Source organism: Chiloscyllium punctatum, chromosome 3 (genome assembly GCF_047496795.1).
Source record: "Chiloscyllium punctatum isolate Juve2018m chromosome 3, sChiPun1.3, whole genome shotgun sequence".
Lineage (NCBI taxonomy): Eukaryota > Metazoa > Chordata > Chondrichthyes > Orectolobiformes > Hemiscylliidae > Chiloscyllium > Chiloscyllium punctatum.
In genome coordinates, this window is record NC_092741.1 from 136,965,051 (window position 1) to 136,984,827 (window position 19,777).

At 39.8% G+C, this 19,777-nt stretch overlaps 1 protein-coding gene across 13 annotated transcripts in view; it reads left to right on the forward strand.

Annotated features, from left to right (window-relative positions):
• LOC140465522 (doublecortin domain-containing protein 2) overlaps positions 1–19,777 on the forward strand; it is a 137,686-nt gene that overhangs the window by 49,938 nt on the left and 67,971 nt on the right. For 12 of the 13 annotated variants that reach the window (XM_072561086.1, XM_072561092.1, XM_072561078.1 and 9 more), the window contains exons 5-6: positions 1,280–1,411; positions 19,290–19,436. In XM_072561086.1, coding sequence (XP_072417187.1) covers positions 1,280–1,411; positions 19,290–19,436 — 279 coding nt within the window. The remainder of the gene's footprint in view (positions 1–1,279; positions 1,412–19,289; positions 19,437–19,777) is intronic. The other variant, XM_072561135.1, reaches the window with a different exon arrangement.

Sequence of the window (19,777 nt, forward strand, 5' to 3'; positions counted from 1 at the left end):
CTAACATGGCTGCTGTTTAATAAATTATCCCACTGCAGGTCTTTCCTTTTGCTTTCCTCTGCATTTCTTTTCTTTCTGTTCTCCCTTTCCCTTGTGCTGCTTTGATTTGATATTTTGCTCCTCTCCCGGCCTTCCTGTCCATGTATTCAGAATAAAGTAAATGAATTAATAGCAACGATAGAGGTTCCAGAGTATGATATTATAACCACTATGGAGACATGGTTACAAGTCGCCCAAAACTGGGAACTAAATATTAAGGGTTACATGACTTGTCAAAAGGACAGGCAGGAAGGAAAGAGTAGCGGGGTAGCTTTGTTAGTACAAGATGGAAAAAGTATGCTAGTATGAAATGATCGAGGGTCAGATGATGCAGAACCTATGTGGGCAAAGGTATGAAATAATACATTGGTGGCATAGTCGAAAGGACCTCTTAAGAGTAGCTGTTCTGTAGGACAGAGAACAAATCAGGATAAAAAGTGAATGCATTAATCATGGATGATTTTAATCTTCATATAGATTGGGGAAATCAAATTGGCAAAGGTAGCTATGATGAAAGTTCAGAATTGAGGTAAGGAATGCATTTTTAGGACAATGCCCTGTAATTAGTGGAGTGCCCCAGGAATCAGTGCTGGGGCCACAGGCAATATCTCACAGTGAGAGGTTGCCAATTGAAGACAGTGAGCCAGTGTGTATTGGCTCCATGGAATCCTTTACCATAGATGGCTATAGAAACTGGATTGTTAAGTATATTCAAAGTTGAAACAGTCAGATACTTAATCCGTCAGGGAATCAGTGGGTACAGGGAAAAGGCAGGAAAGTGGAGTTGAGGATGATCAGATCAGCAATGATCTAATTGAATTCAGGAGCAGCCTTGATGGGCAAATAGCCTACTTCTGCTCCTACATCTCAGGGGGAAGGTCTTAAGGTCTGATATGTTGACTGACTCCTCTTTTTCCATTGATGCTGCCTGATTGAGAAACCCCTTCTCATACTCTACTCATTTATGAGTACCGACTTTCTGTGAACACTGCAGGTGCTGGAGATCAGAGTCAAAAAAGTGTGGCACTGGGGAAGTACAGGAGAAAAGTCTGATGAAGGGCTTATGCCTGAAACATCGTTTCTCCTGCTCCTCGGATGCTGCCTGACCTGCTGTGCTTTTCCAGCACCACACTTCCACTCATTTATATTGAGTTTTAGTTTCAATGTAAAATTTGCCTTTCATGATGGGAGAAAGTATGAGCTATTAAGAATGTTTATCTATACATTTTCCTCTTTTCAGCATTTTTACCAATGGAGACCTGCTGATTCCCCCTGTGAGATTGCTTCTACCAAAATATACTGTCCAAGACTGGAATCGTGTCCTTGCCTTGATCACAGAGAAAGTCCACTTACGCACCGGAGCCGTTCAAAGGTAGATTCTTACCTTATTTCGTTAAAACATGACAACATTACACACTTCTGTTTCCTGATATCGCTAGAGTTTTGTAGCATCATTGGAGGTTCTTGAAAATTAGTCAATTACAGATACACATGGTATATTAGTTTACACAGCTAGCTATCTATTTAGTGTAATTTGCACACTCAAAAGAATGAAAATTGTATGGGTAAAGTAGTATTCTTTAAGTTGGCTAAAATGAGAGGGATTAGTTGTTGGCTCAAATTATTTTATTATTTTAAATCGAGTTTAGCTTAGAACTAAATTCCCTGTGAAGTCTAAAGCCAAAATAATACTCAAAAAGGATTGAGGGAGGACTAAAGTTACAATTACTTGTAGAACCGAAATTGTACTGGGATTTGCAACTTTCAGGTCAGGTCCTGGAAATTGAGCTGAGTGAATAAGATCAGTGAAGCTGGACTTCATTTTCTTCACAACATTATTTCTGGCTGGAAGAGTCGTGGGAGAAATTGCAACAATTATGATTTTTCCGTAAAGCAAGTTTCAAGGAGGAGAGCATGAAGAGAGGGGAATGAGAGGAAGGAAAGTAAATACTGAACTGTAGACTAACATTTTTTCGAAGGTGAAGTTTTGGGGTGAGTCACAGTGGAGTAAAATTAGAAGAGAATTTCTTTATAAAAATACAACATGAAAATAGATCAAAGGGGAGACTAAATTTAACCTTTCACCTCGAAGGAAAATGTTGTGTGAGATGAAACAAGAAAGTACTGAGAATAGTCAGTAGGTCAGGCAGCACCTGCAAAAGAAATAAGAAATGAGAGAAGAAAAAGCAATGATAGAGAAAGAAGCAACTATTATTGTGTTCCTCCTTGGTTCTCTCTTCACTTTAACTTTGGATGACAGCTGTTCAGGACCCTGTCATGCACATATCCTCCAAACATATCTTTTTTTATTTATGTCATTGGCTCTCTCTTTGACCTTGCACTCTGTGGATACTTTTGTCAATTAATCTCTCCTGCTGTCTCCCTAATCACATAGATTCTCTTTTATTCATTTCCTAATATCCTCCCCTTAACTCCTTCAAAACTTATTGCATTTGTAACTTCTCCCAGTTTTGACGGAAGATTACAAACCTGCCATGTTACCTCTTTAACTCTTCACAGATGCTGCTTGGTCTACTGAGGACTGTCAGCATTTGCTGTTTTTGTTTCAGATTTCCAGTGTCTGCACTGTTATCCTTTTGTATTGTACAGGAATACATCCAGGACCACTGGGAACTCCACTAATATTTAAACACGGCTAGATCTTTTTGGCTCTTGTAATTATGCACATGGTTTACCTCGTCAGGGGATAAGTCATCTTGGCAGTTGTTAATTTAATTATATTATTCAAGTGTTCTTTGGCATAAACCTACTTATTTCAATCATCCAAATTTGAGATGCAACATGTGCTTATATCAACCAAAGAGCACTAACAACTAGCCATTTGCATTAATGCTAAGTTCAAAAATGTTTGTCAGTGTCTTAAATGCTCTGTTTACGAAGGGCAGAATCAACAGTTTGCATAATTAAATAGAAGTATAGAGTAACCTGCTATATGTCAGATATGCTTTTAAAATTCAAGCCAAGTATGGTTCCTGAGCACATTAAAAATAGAAGGCTCTGTGTCTGTAGTAGAAAACCACCATTTGAAATCCAGGAGATTATCTGGAATCTCAGAAAACTTTGAATGGAATATTTTTAATACTGCAACATGGATTAAAAAATGTGTAGGGGACAGATTTCTGTGCATGTGTGTGTTATATATGTGTTGTGCTCAATATACTGAGATAGGACTAAGAACTGCAGTATAAATGAGGGAATTGGCTTTGGAGATTTACAAAGTTCTGTGACGATGCCAAATTAACATTAGTAGAAATGAATTTATTAAGCTAGACACTTCAGCAAATTTGCTATTTGAGTTGAGTGTGTTGAAGTGCTTTATTTCCTTGTATTTTTCCTTCATAGGCATTTTTTCAAAAGCTATTATTGTTTTGCACACAAGCTACATCCTCCAGCCCTCACTGGGTCATCAATGAGATCAGTAATTGACTCAAACCAATTTTATTAATGGTGCAGTTTTAAAATGGCTATCAAGCAAAATGTATTTGTATGAGTTCTGTGCCACAAATGGTGGGGACTGTACCCCTAAAGCTGATGGATGCATTGAGCTTCTCCTGAACTGACAGCTATCCAGCTTTATGTTTTAGTACATTAGTATAAAGTCTCATACTCATGACTGAGAATACCATCAAAGATTGCTAAATGAAACCATTGGTAGAAATTGTTGCAGCCCCTGTAAAGGGATGACTTTGCAGGGGTTTATGAAATTGTGAGGGGCATCAATAAAATGAATAGCAAAGCCTTTTCCTTGGGGTGGGGGAGTTAAAAATTAGGGGCATATTTTTAAGGTGAGAAGAGAAAGATTTAAAAGGGACCTGAGGGGCAACTTGTTCACACAGAAGGTGGTTTACATCTTGAATGAACTGCCAGAAGTTGTAGATGCAGATATAGTTACAACATTTAACAGACATTTGGGTAGGTACATGAATAGGAAAGGTTTAGAAGGACATGGGCCTAATGTGGACAAGTAGAACTGGTTTAGTTTGGGAAACTTGGTCAGCATGGCTAAGATGGTCTGAAGGGTCTGTTTCTGTGCTGTATGACTGTATGAATCTTTGATTCTATGACTCTATGACTGTTATGACACTGATAGTTTTTGGAAAGAATCTTGAATTTTCAGTGGCTGATGGAAGGATCGCAAATGATTGACTGAGGAATTTCAGGTTTTAAGATATTAGCTGTAACAAACAAACTATGATCAACATTAAGTAAACATTACTTTATTGGCATCATAACTACAGCAAAGAATTTCCCTATCTAACTTTTAAAAGTGCTGGAAAAAAAACCCTCTATGGTTAGAAGTTATTCTGTTCCTTAAGGGTGACTTCATTTGTCAGGAACCAATCTAAAATTATTCTCAGCTCCTGATAGCTTTCTTCTATTTTCTTTTCCCTGAACTGACTTTTGCAGCGAAGGGTATCCTGGATTTCCCCCCCTAAGTTAAAGTTAGATGAATCTTTCAGTCCCATTTAATTCCTCAGGAATTTGGTCTCTTCAACGTAAGCTCTTTCTGTGTGTTAAACAACAGAGTCTGGCTATCTCTAATTCTCTGCTGTCTGGTTCCCAGATTCTTGCAGACTGACCACTCTGAGATTCAGGGATATCTTAGAAAAACCCTGCAACTTGATGCTACAATGGTTTGCAATGGACTCTTCCCTTCTCAAAGACCATCGCCCATGGTCATGTGAACCACATAGGCCTTGTATCCAGGTAGAAATGCGAATTAGCTATCCTGTGGATCCCCAATTCTTATTTTGGAATTAAACAGACAGTTTACAGTCTAACTATGTGCAAAACCTGACATTCCTAAAACCTATAAATCCTGAAACCTAATACATTGTAATTAGGAGGTTGCAAAAATCCCCTAGGCTCTGATCTCTTAACTTTCATTCACTGTACAGTTTGGGAAAATAACTTAAAATATATTGGAGAGGACGTCTATTCACCACTAGCACTTTAGACCTGGTCATTATTTACAGATGTATTTGCACCTTCTTCCCAGTATGACAACCTAGGCTTCCCTGTAACAACCAAGCCACCCAAAGATATTGTTCAACAGAATTCAGAACATATGACATGAGACTTTCATTCCTTTTTTCTTGTCGTAAATTAAAGAGATAGCCCCCAGACATAACATAGGAACAGCGAACACAGGAGCAGGAGTAGGCCATTTAGCCCTTTGTGCCTACTCTGCTACTCAATATGACCATGGCTGATTATCCAACTCAGTCCCCTGTTCCTGCTTTTGCTCCATGTCCTTTGATCCCTTCAGCTCTAAAATTCAATGTTTTGGCCTCAACTGCTTTCTGTGGCAGAGAATTCCATAGGCTCACCATTCTCTGGGTGAGGAAATTTCTCCTCATCTCAGTTCTAAATGGCGTATCTTATATCTTTATCCATCTGGTTCTGAGCTCCCTGGTCATTGGAAATAAACTTGCTGCATTTACCCTCTCTAACCATGTTAGAGAGGGTAAATCATAGGTTTCTCTGAGACCAGACCCCTCCTCCAGCAAACCACTTAACTCCAGTAAATATAGTCCTAGCCGATCTGATCTTTCTTCATACATTCGTTCTGCCATCCCAGGAATTAGCCTGGCAAACCTTTGTTGCACTCCCCCTGTAACCAGATCATTCTTCCTCTGATAAGGAGACCAAAACTGTGCACTATACATAAGGTGTGGTCTCATTAATGCCCTGTACAACTGCTGCAAGACATTCCTGCTCCTGCATTCAAATCCTCTTGCAATGAAGACCAACATTGCACTTGCTTTCTTCACCTCCTGCTGCACCTGCATTCTTTCTTTCAGTAACTGGTGTACAAGGGCACCCAAGTTTCATTGCACCTCCCCCTTTCCCAATCAATCACAACTCAGATAAAAATCTTCCTTCTCGTTTTTGCTACCAAAGTGGATTTTCTCTCATTTATAAACATTAGAATTTATTTGCCATGCAATCTTATGACCTTCATATTTATAGCTAAGTCATATTGTAGCTTTTATCACAATGCTCCCATTAAGCAAAATTCTTCTACTGAGCTAAGTACTTTGTAATTAGGAGGTTGCAAAAATCCCCTAGGTTCTCATCTCATTAACCATCATTCACTGTTCATTTTGGGAAACTAACTTAAAATGCAAAATACTTAATCTGAAGGACCTTGTTTGCTGACCTCTATTGAAATCTGTTGTAAAGTCACGCTCCATATTTACACATTCACCATCAATGTGGTTAGAATTATCCTAACTTTTACACCTAGCTCAGGACACCCAGTCCTATCTTGGTGATGTTCTGACTTCTCACGGAATATAAAAGACACAGGGTGGTAAAATTTCACAGTACAGATTGAGGCCTTTCAGCACAACATATCTGTGCCATGTACCTGTCAGATAGAGTCTTCCAGTTAATCTCATTCCTTCGCACATTCCCCGTAGATCTTTTTTTTTGAAAGGCACAAATGCCTCTGAGTCAACTTGTAAGAGTGACTGAGGTCTCAATATCTGGTATCAGTGTTGCTTCTGGGAGAGGGTAAACAGCCAGAGGTTGTGGTCCATGTTGCTACTATTGATACAGGTAGGAAGGGGGATGTGATCCTATAATTAGTATTGAGTGATCTAGGTAGAAAGTTAGCAAGCAGGTTTTCATATGTAGTAATCTCTAGATCATGCAGCGATAACAAAGACCTGGCTCTGGAAGGGCAAAACTTAAGTGTTAAATCTAGGTAGATTCACAAGTATTAATAAGCATTCATCAAGTATTATAAAAAGCAGAAAGACAAGTAAAGAAGATGGGAGAGAGGTTTTGGGTAAGGAGAGCATTGCAGGGCTGGATAAAATGAATGTTCCAGACAGTCACATACTCAAAATCAATTTGGCTAGAAGTAAGGAACAAAAAGGGTACATTTACTTTACAAGGTGAAGTCTATAGACTACAAACAAGTGGAAAGAATATAGGAGAGCAAATCTGAAGGGAAATTACAGAGAGATGCCAACATTATAGAGTAATTATAATGGTACGCTTTAATTACCCAAACACAGACAGGGATACTTGTAGTTTACAGGGCATTGAAGGGGCCAGGAATGCATGCAGGAGAGCTTCCTAAAGCAGTATGCTTCCAGTCCAACAAGAAAGGATGTACTGTTGGACCTGGTTCTTGGAAATGAGATGGACCAAGTGGACCAGTTGTTAGTTGGGACATTTTGGGAGTCGGTAATCATTGTATTGTAAGGTTCAGAAATAATGTTAGAGAATGACATGCAACTATCCGAAGTGAGAAAAATCAACTGGGGGAGAACAACTTGAACAGGCCAAGTACAGAATTAAGGTAAAAACAATGACTGCAGATGCTGAAAACCAAATACTGGATTAGTGGTGCTGGAAGAGCACAGCAGTTCAGGCAGCATCAAACGAGCAGCGAAATCGACGTTTCGGGCAAAAGCCCGGAGCAGAGTTTGACAGGATAAACAGTGACTGAACAATGGACTGTCTTCAAAGAGGAGATGGGTTTACCAGTCAAGGCATATTTATCTCAAATGGGAATGGTAGCACAAACAAATCTAGAGTTCACTGGTTGACAAAGTAGATAGGCACACTTTTTTTTCTTTATCTTAACTTCTATGATGTCAAGTTAAAAAATAAAATTGAGAAGAATATTGAAGGTTCAGATGAGAGGTGAAAAAAGCAAATAGAAAATCAAAGAGGAATTATGAGAAAAGACTGGCAGCCAACATAACGAGTTATTCCAAGTCTTCACACATCCATAAAAGGGGACTAAAGGGGGGGTAAGGCTGATGTGGGGGAGCGGGGGGAGCAGTGGTGGGGGGTGGGGGCAAAGGACCTAGAGGCATGGTGTATGGCTAACATATTAAATGAATACTTTGCATCTGTCTTTATCAAAGATAGAGACGCTACCCTGGCAGTGGTGAAAGAGAATTGAACTCAGTCACTAGAAGGGTGTTAAACTGAAAGGGCAGAAGTGTTGGACACAATTGTCCTTAAAGTTGACAAGGAATCAGAACCAGGTGAGATGCATCCAAGGATTTTCCAGAAAGTGAGAGTGGAGATTGCAGGAGCGTTGGCCACAATATTTCAGTTTTCATAGACTTGAAGGAGGTGCCAGAAGATTGTAAAATTGCAAATATTAAAGTCTTGTTCTAGAAAGTTTGTAAGGATAAGCCCAGCAATTACAGGCCAGTTAGTTTAACTTCAAGAAGGGGAAGCTACCATACGCAATTATTCAGGATAGAATTAGTAATTACAGAGAAAAAAGTGGGTTGATTAAAAAGAGTCACGTGGAAAGGGGAAATCATGTTTAAATGTTGGAGTTTTTTAAGAAGATAACAAAAAGGCTTGATAGGAATAATACTGGTGATGGACTCTCAGAAAGCTTTTGATACAGCAACACACAACAGATTTATGAGGAAAGTTATGGATTATGAAAGGGTAAGTTGCAAACAAGATACAAAATTGGCTGAGTGATAGGAGATCAATGGCCAATGGATATTTTTGTGCTGGACCAAAGTTTGTAGTGGAGTTTCCCAAAGGTCAGAATGGGATCTTTGCTTTTCCTGATAAAAAGGAATATCAATTATCCAGTAGTCGATTATCTGAATATTGGATTATCCGGCAAGATCGCAAGACCCTGATGTTTGGCTAAACTATGTTATCCAGCATTCGATTATCCGGGATTCAATTAACCAAATGAAATACTCCCCACCTGTGTTGTTTGGACAATCGAGGTTCCTCTGTATATATTAATGATTCTGGGTAATCCAAAATGGAGGATGAGAAAAAGTTGTGGCTGTAGGAGTTGCTCCTTTTCTGAGGTATCTTCAGTGTTGGAGCTGATTTCCTTGAATTCTAGGAGCAGTAATTACTGTTTTCTAAGCTGTTGCAGTGCTTTGGAACTTTGGGGGGAAAAAGATCAAAACAACAGCACATGTAAAAACGGGGAAGGGAGACAAAGGTGGTGACCACATGGGAAGTGAATTAAATGGAGAAAGAAACCAGCACGCTGTCTGACCCAGTAGTAACCTGTATAGCTGCTGTCTTTGCTGTTTGGTCTCAAGTATCTCTGGAAATTGGAGTTTGTTCTAAGAAAAATAAACAAGCAGCAAAACTCACAGCTAACTTTGGAGAAAAACCTGTATCAGAGAGCCCACAGCAGGGGAGCAGTTAAGTGGATAGTTTTAAAGTATAACCTTTCTGTTTTTCTATGTAAATCTACAGCGTGAGTAGAGTGGGGTTTTTTTATTATAAGTTTTATTGAGATCTGTCTCTTGATTAAACTTTAAAACAATATAACATATGTACTAAGTTAGCCTGGAGCAGTGCTTCTAGAACAGTAAGACTATGCTATTTTCTTGATCTGCAGATTGTTAAGGTGCAAAAATGGTCTTTAGTAGAGTGATGAGTTCTTCCTGTCAGATGTGGGAGACTAGGGGAGAGTTTCCATGTTACTGATGATTATATCTGCAGATAGTGTGTTGGGTTGTGAATCCTATCGGATTACATCAATTGGTTGAAGTGGCAGTTAGAGGCAATGAGGAATTTACAGGAGCTAGGAGGTGTGATGGATGGCATTTACAGGAAGGGAGAAAAACTAATGATACTGTCAGGTAGATGGGTGACCTCCAGGAAAGGTAGCAGTGGGAGGCAGGTAGTGCAGGAGTCTCCTTTGGCCATCCCCATTTCAAACAAGTATTCTGTTTCTGAAAATGTAGGGGTGATGGACTCTCAGGGAAATGTAGCAGGAACAGCCAAGTTTCTGGTACCAAGACTAGTTCTAGTGTAACGAGGGGTATGTCAGGTTCCAAATGATTGATGATAATAGGGACCTCTCTAGTCAGAGACACAGACAGACATTTCTGCAGCCAACAGTGAGACGTCACATTAGTGTGTTGCTCCCCTGGTGCTAGGATCAAGGATGGTGAGATGGTGTGGAATATTTCTGAGATGGTGTAGAATATTCTCAAAGGGCAGAGGGAACAGCAGGAGGTCATTGCACGCATCAGAACCAATGACATGAGAAGGGAAAAGGACGAAACTTTGGGGAGGAAAAAAATATGAAGTTATTCAGAAATTTAAAAAGTAGGTCCACAAGGGTAGTAGTAATTGGATTACTTCCAGTGCCCTGAGCTAGTGAAGTAGGAATAAGGGGACAGAGCATGGATAGGGTAAACATACAAGGTCTTTTCCTCTGGTGGGGGAGTCCAAAACTAGACGGCAAACGTTAAAGATGAGAGGGAAAAGATTTAAAAGGGACCTAAGGGATAAGCTTTAATGCAGAAGGTGGTGTGTGTGTGTGTGTGTGTGTGTGTGTGTGTGTGTGTGTGTGTATGTGTGTGTGTGTGTGTGTATGTGTGTGTGTGTGTGTGTGTGTGTGTGTGTGGAATGAGCTGCCAGAGGAAGTGGTGGAAGCTGGTACAATTACAATATTTAAAAGGCATCTGGATAGTTGTGTGAACAGAAAGGGCTTAGAAGGATATGGGCCAAATACCAGCAAATGGGACTAGATTTATTTAGGATATCTGGTCAGCCATGGACGAGTTGGATGAATGAGTCTGTTTCTGTGCTGCATATCTGTGACGATGATCTAGAAGTTGATGTGCAATTATAAACTGTGAGGAAGGTATTGTGGAACTCCAAAAGAACATGGATAAATTGATAAGCAATAGGTGGCAGATGAGTTCCACTGTAAAGAAATGTGAAGTGATGCAATTTGGTAGGAAGTCCATTGAAAGACAATATACAATTGAGGTTACAATTCTAATGATAGATACAAGTGCAGAGGGTTTATATGTGATGGAGATGATTGAAAGTGACAGAAAGGATGGAGAGATCAGTAAGTAAAACATACAATATCCTGGACTTTATTAATAGGGGCTGAGAGTAAAAGAATGTTAAAATGATGTTGAACTTGTGCAAAACATTTGTTGGACCTCAGCTGATGCTTTGTGTGTAGTTTGAGGCACCACATTACACAAAGAATGTAAAAATATCAGAGAGAGTGCAATAGTGGTTGACAAGAATATTTCCAGGGATGAAAAACCTCAGTTATTTGGATAAACATAATTTGCAAGGGTACGGAGGAAAAGCAGGAGATTAGCACGAGGTCATGATAACTTAATGAATGTCCCAATGACCTCTTTCTGCGCCATAACACTTCCACGATTCTGTCTCTAAGTTGATAGAACTTCATCCTTTTGATCGGTATGGTTGCTAGTTTGTGACTGCCTTGGATGGCCATTCTTTTGTTCTCTGTGTATTCAACATCCATCACATAATAGTCACATGCATGCAATCTGTATTATCCTCATGTAAGGTATCAGCAGGCATTCCTGCAACAACACATCATGTTATCTATTATCTGAAAATAACGATGCGTCTGAATTTCAGATGAACTCTTTTATCAGAACTGATGCTGCAAAACAGACTCTTTTATGGAACCACAGTTAGCAAAGTGGTCAAGGATATAGTTTAAGCCATCGCTCAGCTGCCATACTGAGTTAAGTTGTTAAGGATACCTTCCTAAAGCTGAGAAAACAGGGTATGAGAATTGTTTGAGGGAACAAGAAAACGTATTGTTTATGATGGGTCATTTTCAATATTTCCTCATTATACTCCTCAACTCCTATTTCCCAAAACATTTTTAACAACTGCTTCAAGTATTTGTCTGGTGCCAAGAGAAACAAGTCTATTTTGGAGATAGACATTCCATGTTTCTGGAATAACCAATTAAATGATCAGGCCCTCGATGAGACGTCCATTTTAAAACTTCCAAAATATCCACAAGTTAATGAATTCTATTTTGAAGTCATTACTGCTCCACGACTACCAATCTTAGTTCATTAAAATCAACTCCACAGGTCAGTAATCCTACTTTCTGTGAAACTACTTTAATGTTTTTGAATCGTTCACTTGGTATTGGGACTGAAATAGAATGTAACAGAATGATTTTCTTAGGAGATGTGACAGGGTAGCTGTAAATAGATTATTTCCCCTTGTGAGTGACTCAAGGAACAGAGGGCTTAACCTCAGAATCGCCTCTCTCCAAAGGTGGGGGCGATTTCTTCTCTCAGAGGGTTGTGAATCTGTGGAAATATTTTTACCACACAGGTCTGCAGAGGGTGGGCATTAAGTATATATATTCAAGGCTGAGCTAGACAGATTTTTAATTGGAACTAGAGAGCTTAGGTTTAGGGTGAGATGGGAAAGATTTAAAAGGGACCCAAGGGACAAGTTTTTCACGCAGAGGGTGGTACGCGTACAGAAGTGGTGGAGGCTAGTACAATTACAACATTTAAAAGACATCTGGTTGGGTATATGAATAGGAAGGGTTGTGGGCCAACTGCTGCCAAATTGGACTAGATTAATTTAAGATATCTGGTTGGCATGAATGAGTTGGACTGAATGGGTCTGTTTCCATGCTGTATATCTCTATAGTTCTGACTCTAAGAGTCTTGGGGAAAAGGCAGAAGTAGGGAATTAAGGATTTTCACATTAGTCATTATTGCATTGAATGGTGAAGCAGATTTGATGGCCTGAACAGCCAATTTCTTCTCCAATACCTTGTGGCCTTGTGTCTTTATGTTTTGACAATCGTTCTACTGATGAGGATATATAAGTTGCTTTCAATGGATTTTGAAATGGGTGCGTGTCACTTCAAGTAATGATGGAGCCTGGGACAATGTTCAAGTTGCCAGTGAGCTACTCTAGGTCCCATTTTCTTAGAGGCCATTATTAATACAAAAATGGTTACAAATTGGTTGCTTGTCCATTTGTCTTCATTCTTTGGATGTGAGCATTGCGAGCAAAAGCAGCATTAATTACTTGGCACCAATTACCCTTGAGAAGGTTTTGGTGAGCTGCTGCAGTCTATGCAATGTAAGAGCACACATAGTACTTTTTGTCTGTAATAGTTTGAATCAATTGACTGGTTTGCTAGAGGTTAATTAAAAGTCAACCGTATTGTCATGCCTCTGCAGTCACATGCAGGTAGATTTGCTTCCCTGTTGAAGCAAATGGGTTTTTAAATAATAATCAAGCAGTTTGGTGATAATTGTTAGTGAGATTAGCATCTAGTTCCAAAATTATTTTGTAATTGAATTTAAATTCCCCTGTTTCCTTGTTCAGATTTGAACTTAAATTTCCAGGTCATTAGTCCAGGCCTCTGTTTTGCCAGCAATGTTAGCACAATGCTCCCATTCTTTGTTCAAAGTCAAGAACATTGGATATGCCTAAGAAGCAGTCTGATTGTGGCAGAAGCAGTCACAAACAAGTTAGGAAATGGTGGAACTTATTACGTAAGGTGATCAGCTGAAATGGGATAGCACGATGGTTACATAATTTCACAACTTCTGTGTTGCTGGTTGAATCTGATAGATTGTGGCTATCCCTCTGCATTTCCAACCTTATTTTCCTCAGTGTCTTGGATGCATCCCATTAGGACCTGAAAATGTATGAACTTTGAATGCTGTCAGCTTTTCTAAAGCATCCATTTTATCTATTTTTAGCCTAACCAGCATCTCAAAGACCTCCTGTTAAACAATAATTTGCCCTTTGATGTGAAGGGCAGTGCTTGTCACTGGCCACTCGGGTGTTTTCCTATCTTCCTGGTGGTGGACACTGAATAAAGATTCGTGCACTTTGTGACTCTCACTGTGTCTCTCACCTGCACACACACACAACATGGGTGCTGGAAGAAAAAAAAAGAAAAAATATATAAGGAGACAGAGAGAGAAAAAAAAATAGGAGATTAGCATTGCCCTTTGATGTGAAGGGCAGTGCTTGTCACTGGCCACTTGGGTGTTTCCTTTCTTCCTGGTGGTGGAAACTGAATAAAGATTCATGCACCTTGTGTCTCTCACTGTGTCTCACACCTGCACACACACAACATGGGTGCTGGGGAAAAAATAAGCACTACTGCAGTTAGGCGATAGTGTGGGGAGTTTTTTAAAAAAAATAAACAGGAGTGTCAGAAGTTCTTCTCACTCTGAGAGCTGGCTCCGAGGAGCTGGACCAGTGTCAAGTATTATGCAAATATAAATAAAAAAAGATAAACAGGAGATTCCCAACTGCTTGTTCTGTGGTGCTGTGGAGTCCATGGACCATGTATATATTGGGTGTGGACATTTGCACTCCCTTTTTGATTTCCTCAAAAACCTCCTTCTCTGCTTTTGGTTGCACTTCAGTCCTACGCTCCTGATCTTTGGGCACCTGGTGCAGAGAGGGGGGGAGCAGGTCTGAAAACCTCCTCGTTGGTCTACTCCTGGGCCTGGCCAAACTGGTCATAAACAGGTCCAGGCAGCGGGCCATGGAGGGGGTCGTTAGGGCCGACTGCCTGCCCCTCTTCCGCGGTTACGTTAGAGCCTGGGTGTCTCTGGAGAAGGAGCACGCGGTGGCCACCGACACCCTGGAGTTGTTCAGGGAGAGGTGGGCGCCGCAGGGAGTGGAGTGCATTATTTCCGCCTCCAACTCTATTTTGATTTAATCCCTGCCCTCCCCTTCACCATTTGATCACACAGCATTGCCCTTTGATGTGAAGGGCAGTGCTTGTCACTGGCCACTCGGGTGTTTCCTTTCTTCCTGGTGGTGGAAACTGAATAAAGATTCGTGCACCTTGTGTTTCTCACTGTGTCTCACACCTGCACACACACAACATGGGTGCTGGGGGAAAAAAAAAGCACTACCGCAGTTAGGCTATAGAGTGGGGGGTTAAAAAAAAACAAAAAAAAATAAACAGGAGATTCCCAACTGCTTGTTCTGTGGCGCTGTGGAGTCCATGGACCATGTATATATTGGGTGTGGGCGTTAGCACTCCCTTTTTGATTTTCTCAAAAATCTCCTTCTCTGTTTTTGGTTGCACTTCAGTCCCATGCTCCTGATCTTCGGGCACCCGGTACGGAGGAGGGAGGGCAGGTCCGAAGACCTCCTCGTGGGTCTGCTCCTGGGCCTGGCCAAACTGGCCATCAACAGGTCGAGGCAGCGTGCCGTGGAGGGCGTCGTTAGGGGAGTGGAGTGTATTATTTCCCCATCCAACTGTATTTTACCCCTGCCCTCCCCCTCACTGTTTGATTACACAGTATTGCCCTTTGATGTGAAGGGCAGTGCTTGTCACTGGCCACTCGGGTGTTCACTTTCTTTCTGGTGGTGGAAACTGAATAAAGATTTGTACACCTTGTGTCTTTCACTGTGTCTCACACCTGCACACACACAACGTGGGTGCTGGGGGAAAGATAAGCACTACCGCAGTTGGCCGGTTGTGTGGGGGTTAAAAAAAAACACAGGTGCCAGACATCCTGTTCACTCTGAGAGCTGGCTCTGAGGGAGCTGAAATCAGTGTGGAGTTAAAAAAAACCAAGGGTGTCAGAGAGTCTTATTCTTGGGATTGGCTCTGAAAGAAAGATATAAAAAAAATAAACAGGAGATTCAGACAGTCTCCTTACACTCAGGACTGGCTCTTAGCTAGCTTGTCAGAGTCCACGTCTTGTTCTGGTGTAAACAAAGGATGACTTTGTGATGGGATATCAACCTCTGTGCAGTATTTCAATGTTGTTTTCCTGTTTGGCCAACCACAGCTCCCCAAACTTATTTATTTTGCATGCATACATACACTTGAACCCTAATTTAGACATTATTAAATTCTCTCTTACTCTAATATGGCTGTGAGAGATTATATTATAGGTATCTTTTCAATCTCACTCACCAGCTCGATATATTTACCAAAACCACATTCCCATTTATTCATTCATAACTCTTTATACTTATTATAACATGTTTTCATTCAGTCATTCATAAAACTGTGTTTTTGTAGTTTTCAAAACCCATTACTGCTCCTTCACACCTTCAGCCTTTATCAGATGTACTTGTTAACTACATATTAACAGGGCCTCTAAACTTACTATCAAAACAGTGAAACTGCATGATGAATGAAACTCACACTGGCAAATAGTAAACAAAATCTTAGCTGCGGTAATTAGTTTAATATCCTTTAGTCCTTTATTAAGTACATGTATAAATTCTAATTTATTTAGAGCATATAGGTTTCGTACTTTTACTAACGTTTACTAATTTAAAAGATAAAAGGACTAACACCTCTTAATTATGCAAACAGACTGGACAGACATTCTTAATCCCATCAGAAGTAACAGTCACCACTTAACCAACGTTTCTAACTTCTCCTGTTTCCCTAGGACAGAAATCATGCAAACCTTTGTGTACAATAGATGAAACAACATAACACCATAATGATATAATTTTAATCTATGTAATAACTGTGTATGAAGGGGCTCTTGTGAGGACAGTATTTCAGGATTCCATCGCTGTCTCGAACTGTGATACTCCCGTTGCTGAATAAAGAGGGTATTTTTGCCACTCACTGATTTTGATCGTTATTTGAACACGGTCCCACATGTCTTATTATTTTTTATTATAATGCTACCTGTTTTTCCAAATTCTCCATGTATCTTGTTTCTCTTTTCTAATACCATACTGTATTTTGAGGGCCCCCCGCCAAGTTTGTTAAAACTTTCTTGGATAACAGTAGAAAACCGCCATATGAAAGCATGACTCCTGGCCCGGGTTGATGGAGAGGAACTGTTTGTTCTGCTTGTGAATAAATATTATGTACGAGACTGGTCAACAGTGGCAATGCCAGGGTGTATACAAGGGAACCTCGATTATCCAACATTCCATTAACCGACCGAAATGCTCCCCATCCACGTCCTTTGGATAATTGGGTTTCCTTTGTATTTCTGAGTAAAGTGTTCCAATTTACAAGCATTTCTCCTTCTATTCAGAGGAATGGTTTATTGATGGGAATGCATGTTGTGAGAAAATGCTGGAAATACGCGGCAAGTCAGGCTGTACCGGCAGTGAAAGCACACATGCTGCCTGAACTGGTTTCGAGTGTTTTCCAGCAAGTGACAGCTTCTATTTCAGATTTCCTGCAGCCATAGTTTTTGCTGCTTTGTTTCTCTGTGTTGCGAATTCTTTTAATCACGTGGAATAATGAGTAAGTGAGTTTTAATGATGCCAAGACAAAGATATTGTGCTCACTGTGTTGTACCACACTTAGCTGCTCTGCTATTTGGGGAAGGCAGCCACTTTACTTATGTGGAATTTGACTTTGCAGAAAGGATTAGCTTGGATGGAGAACATCCAGCAATAGAGGAGGAAGCAAAGTCAGGCATAATATCAAGAGACTTTTTTTTCATGTTTGAACAATGCTTGGGAACATGCTTTTATATTTGCTAATGATCTTATTTAGTGCAATTTCATTTTAATTTTTCTAATGTGCTATTTATCATGGAGGTTGGCAGTAAAAGTCAACCAGTTCTCAAAGGAGTGAGCCTGACAAATCCCTTTCACTCCTTTTGGGATGTGCCATTAGTTTTTGGAGAACATAATATTGAAACGAGAAATGCACAGCAGGTTAATTAGCATTTGAAACAGCAAGATACACTAATGTTTTGATGGTAATCCTTTATCATAAGCTGCTCAAGGAGTCTGATGATGGGCCCCCTCAGATCCGTTAACCTGTCCGTCTCTCTTTCTGATGCTTATGAACTGCCAAGCAATCTATCTTAGCAAGTTTATTTCAAATTCTAATCCATCTCATGGGGTTTCACAATGAATCTGCCTTTTCACAATAGGAAACTTGCAAACCATTTACATCTCTGAAGAAAGAAAGTTAAAATGAAGAGTACCATTGGTGCTGTCAGAAATGGAAGTGGCTGTAGTCGGAAGTGGTTTTCCAAAACTGGTATCAAGATGCTTTAATGAATCAATAAAGCCAAAATACCATCTTGGGTACACATTGAGAATATTCAATACCAGGCTCAGAGGAGATGAAATGAGAACAGAGACCCACAACACTAAAAGACTACATCCTGATGTTGCTCTGGATTTGTCTTGCTCTGGTGCTTAGTGTCAGGGCATTTAATGAAAAAGTCGACAAAATTACTTCTGTTTATTCTATATTATGTTTGACTTCCAAATACCTGACCTTGACAGTAGCTAAGAATACCTAAAGTGATTCCATGAGTTTTCTGCTGCAATTTTATAAAAACAGCATAACCTTATAAAACTTTTATGTCAGCTGATTGGGAAAATTATGGAAATTCTCTGCCAATTGTAAAAAACTTCTCTATCTCCTTGACTTCATACCTTTCCTTAATATCATTGTGAAGTTGGTGTGCTTGATGTTGTAAAATTGTAGATTGGGGGAAAGCATTATGTGGTTGTTTTAAAATATGGTGTTTTCCAGTGCTTAGAGTTAAAATGGATGTCTGAGCAGCAGTTTATAGTGTAGGTGTGCAGAGAGTGCCCGAATTGAAACATCTTGTATCGAACAGCCAGGCAGCATTTTTACCAAGACAACAACTCTTTTCAAATTTAGCCAATCAGTTTAGCCCTTAGATATCAAAAGCCAATTAAATTTAAATCTGATAGTTTTGACTACCTAGAACCAATTCAATTGTAAAGGAATTAATAGGTCATTAAGGATGTAAAAGATGAAGGCATTTGGAAAATTGGTGAGAGCAAATCACCATCTGAGAGATGACGACTTTCAGCTCTCAGCGAAAGCACCATCTAATTAATAAAGGTACCACGTCACTCTTAGCTAATATTCCAGACCTCAGAATTCACAGAGCAAACACTCCTGACCGAAGAACTGACGCAAGAATTCGACGTACAGAAGTGTTTCTGACACAAGAATTCAAAGGAGAAAAGCGTTCCTGAAAGAAGATTAGCAGGGAGAGCCTGGAGCATTTGGGAAGATGTATCCTAGCTGTAATCTTGAGAGCCTAACTTCTATTCTTTTGTTATATAAGTGGGACTTGTATGTTATTGGAACAGCATATGTCAGAATTTTGTTTAGTTCGAAATAGTTTGTAGTTAGAGGGAAATTATTCAGTTTGTTAATAGTTCTGTTAATTTGTTCACTGTTGGAGTTAGATAAATAAACTGTTACTTGTTGATTATAGAGTAATTGAAAGGATTTCATTTCAATTAACCACTCCTTTATAACGGATTGGGGTGTGAGAGGTAGGTTATACCACTTTTCACGCTTCTTTTAACAGATCATAAGGCAAGGCAAGCCTCTCTGGTGTTTTGGTTTTAGTTATCAGAGGATGGTCAACCTCTGCTTCATAACAATATATAAAAAGATAATCAGCCAAAAATAACTTTAAAAATTTAGTTAAAGGGGTTAAAACTCTCTTTTTTATATTCAGACTCTGCACACTCGATGGAAGAGCATTGCTAGGTGCAGCTGAATTAGATAACAACCAATATTACGTGGCTGTGGGATCAGAGAAATTCAAGAAACTGCCTTATTATCAAGCCTTGTCAAAGAAAATTACAAGTCGCGAGACCCAAGGGTAAGTTCTAAACGTTGCATGTCCATGCACATGAATGCACATTTCAAATTTGCTTTGTCAGTACAGTGTTCTTTCATTCATTCTTGGGATGTGAGCATCACTGACAAGACCAACATTCATTGTCTTTAATTGCCCTTTAGCAAGTGGTGGTGAGATTTAGCCTGAACCATTACTGTTTCTCAGGGTAGAAGTATTTTCTTACAATGTTATTAGCAAGGAACTTCCAAGTTTGTGACCCAGAGAATATGGAGGATCAGCGATATAATTGCAAGTGAGGACATGTCTCACTTGGGTCTTGTCAGTATACTTGCTACTGGTGGATTCCCATGTGTCTGCTGTCC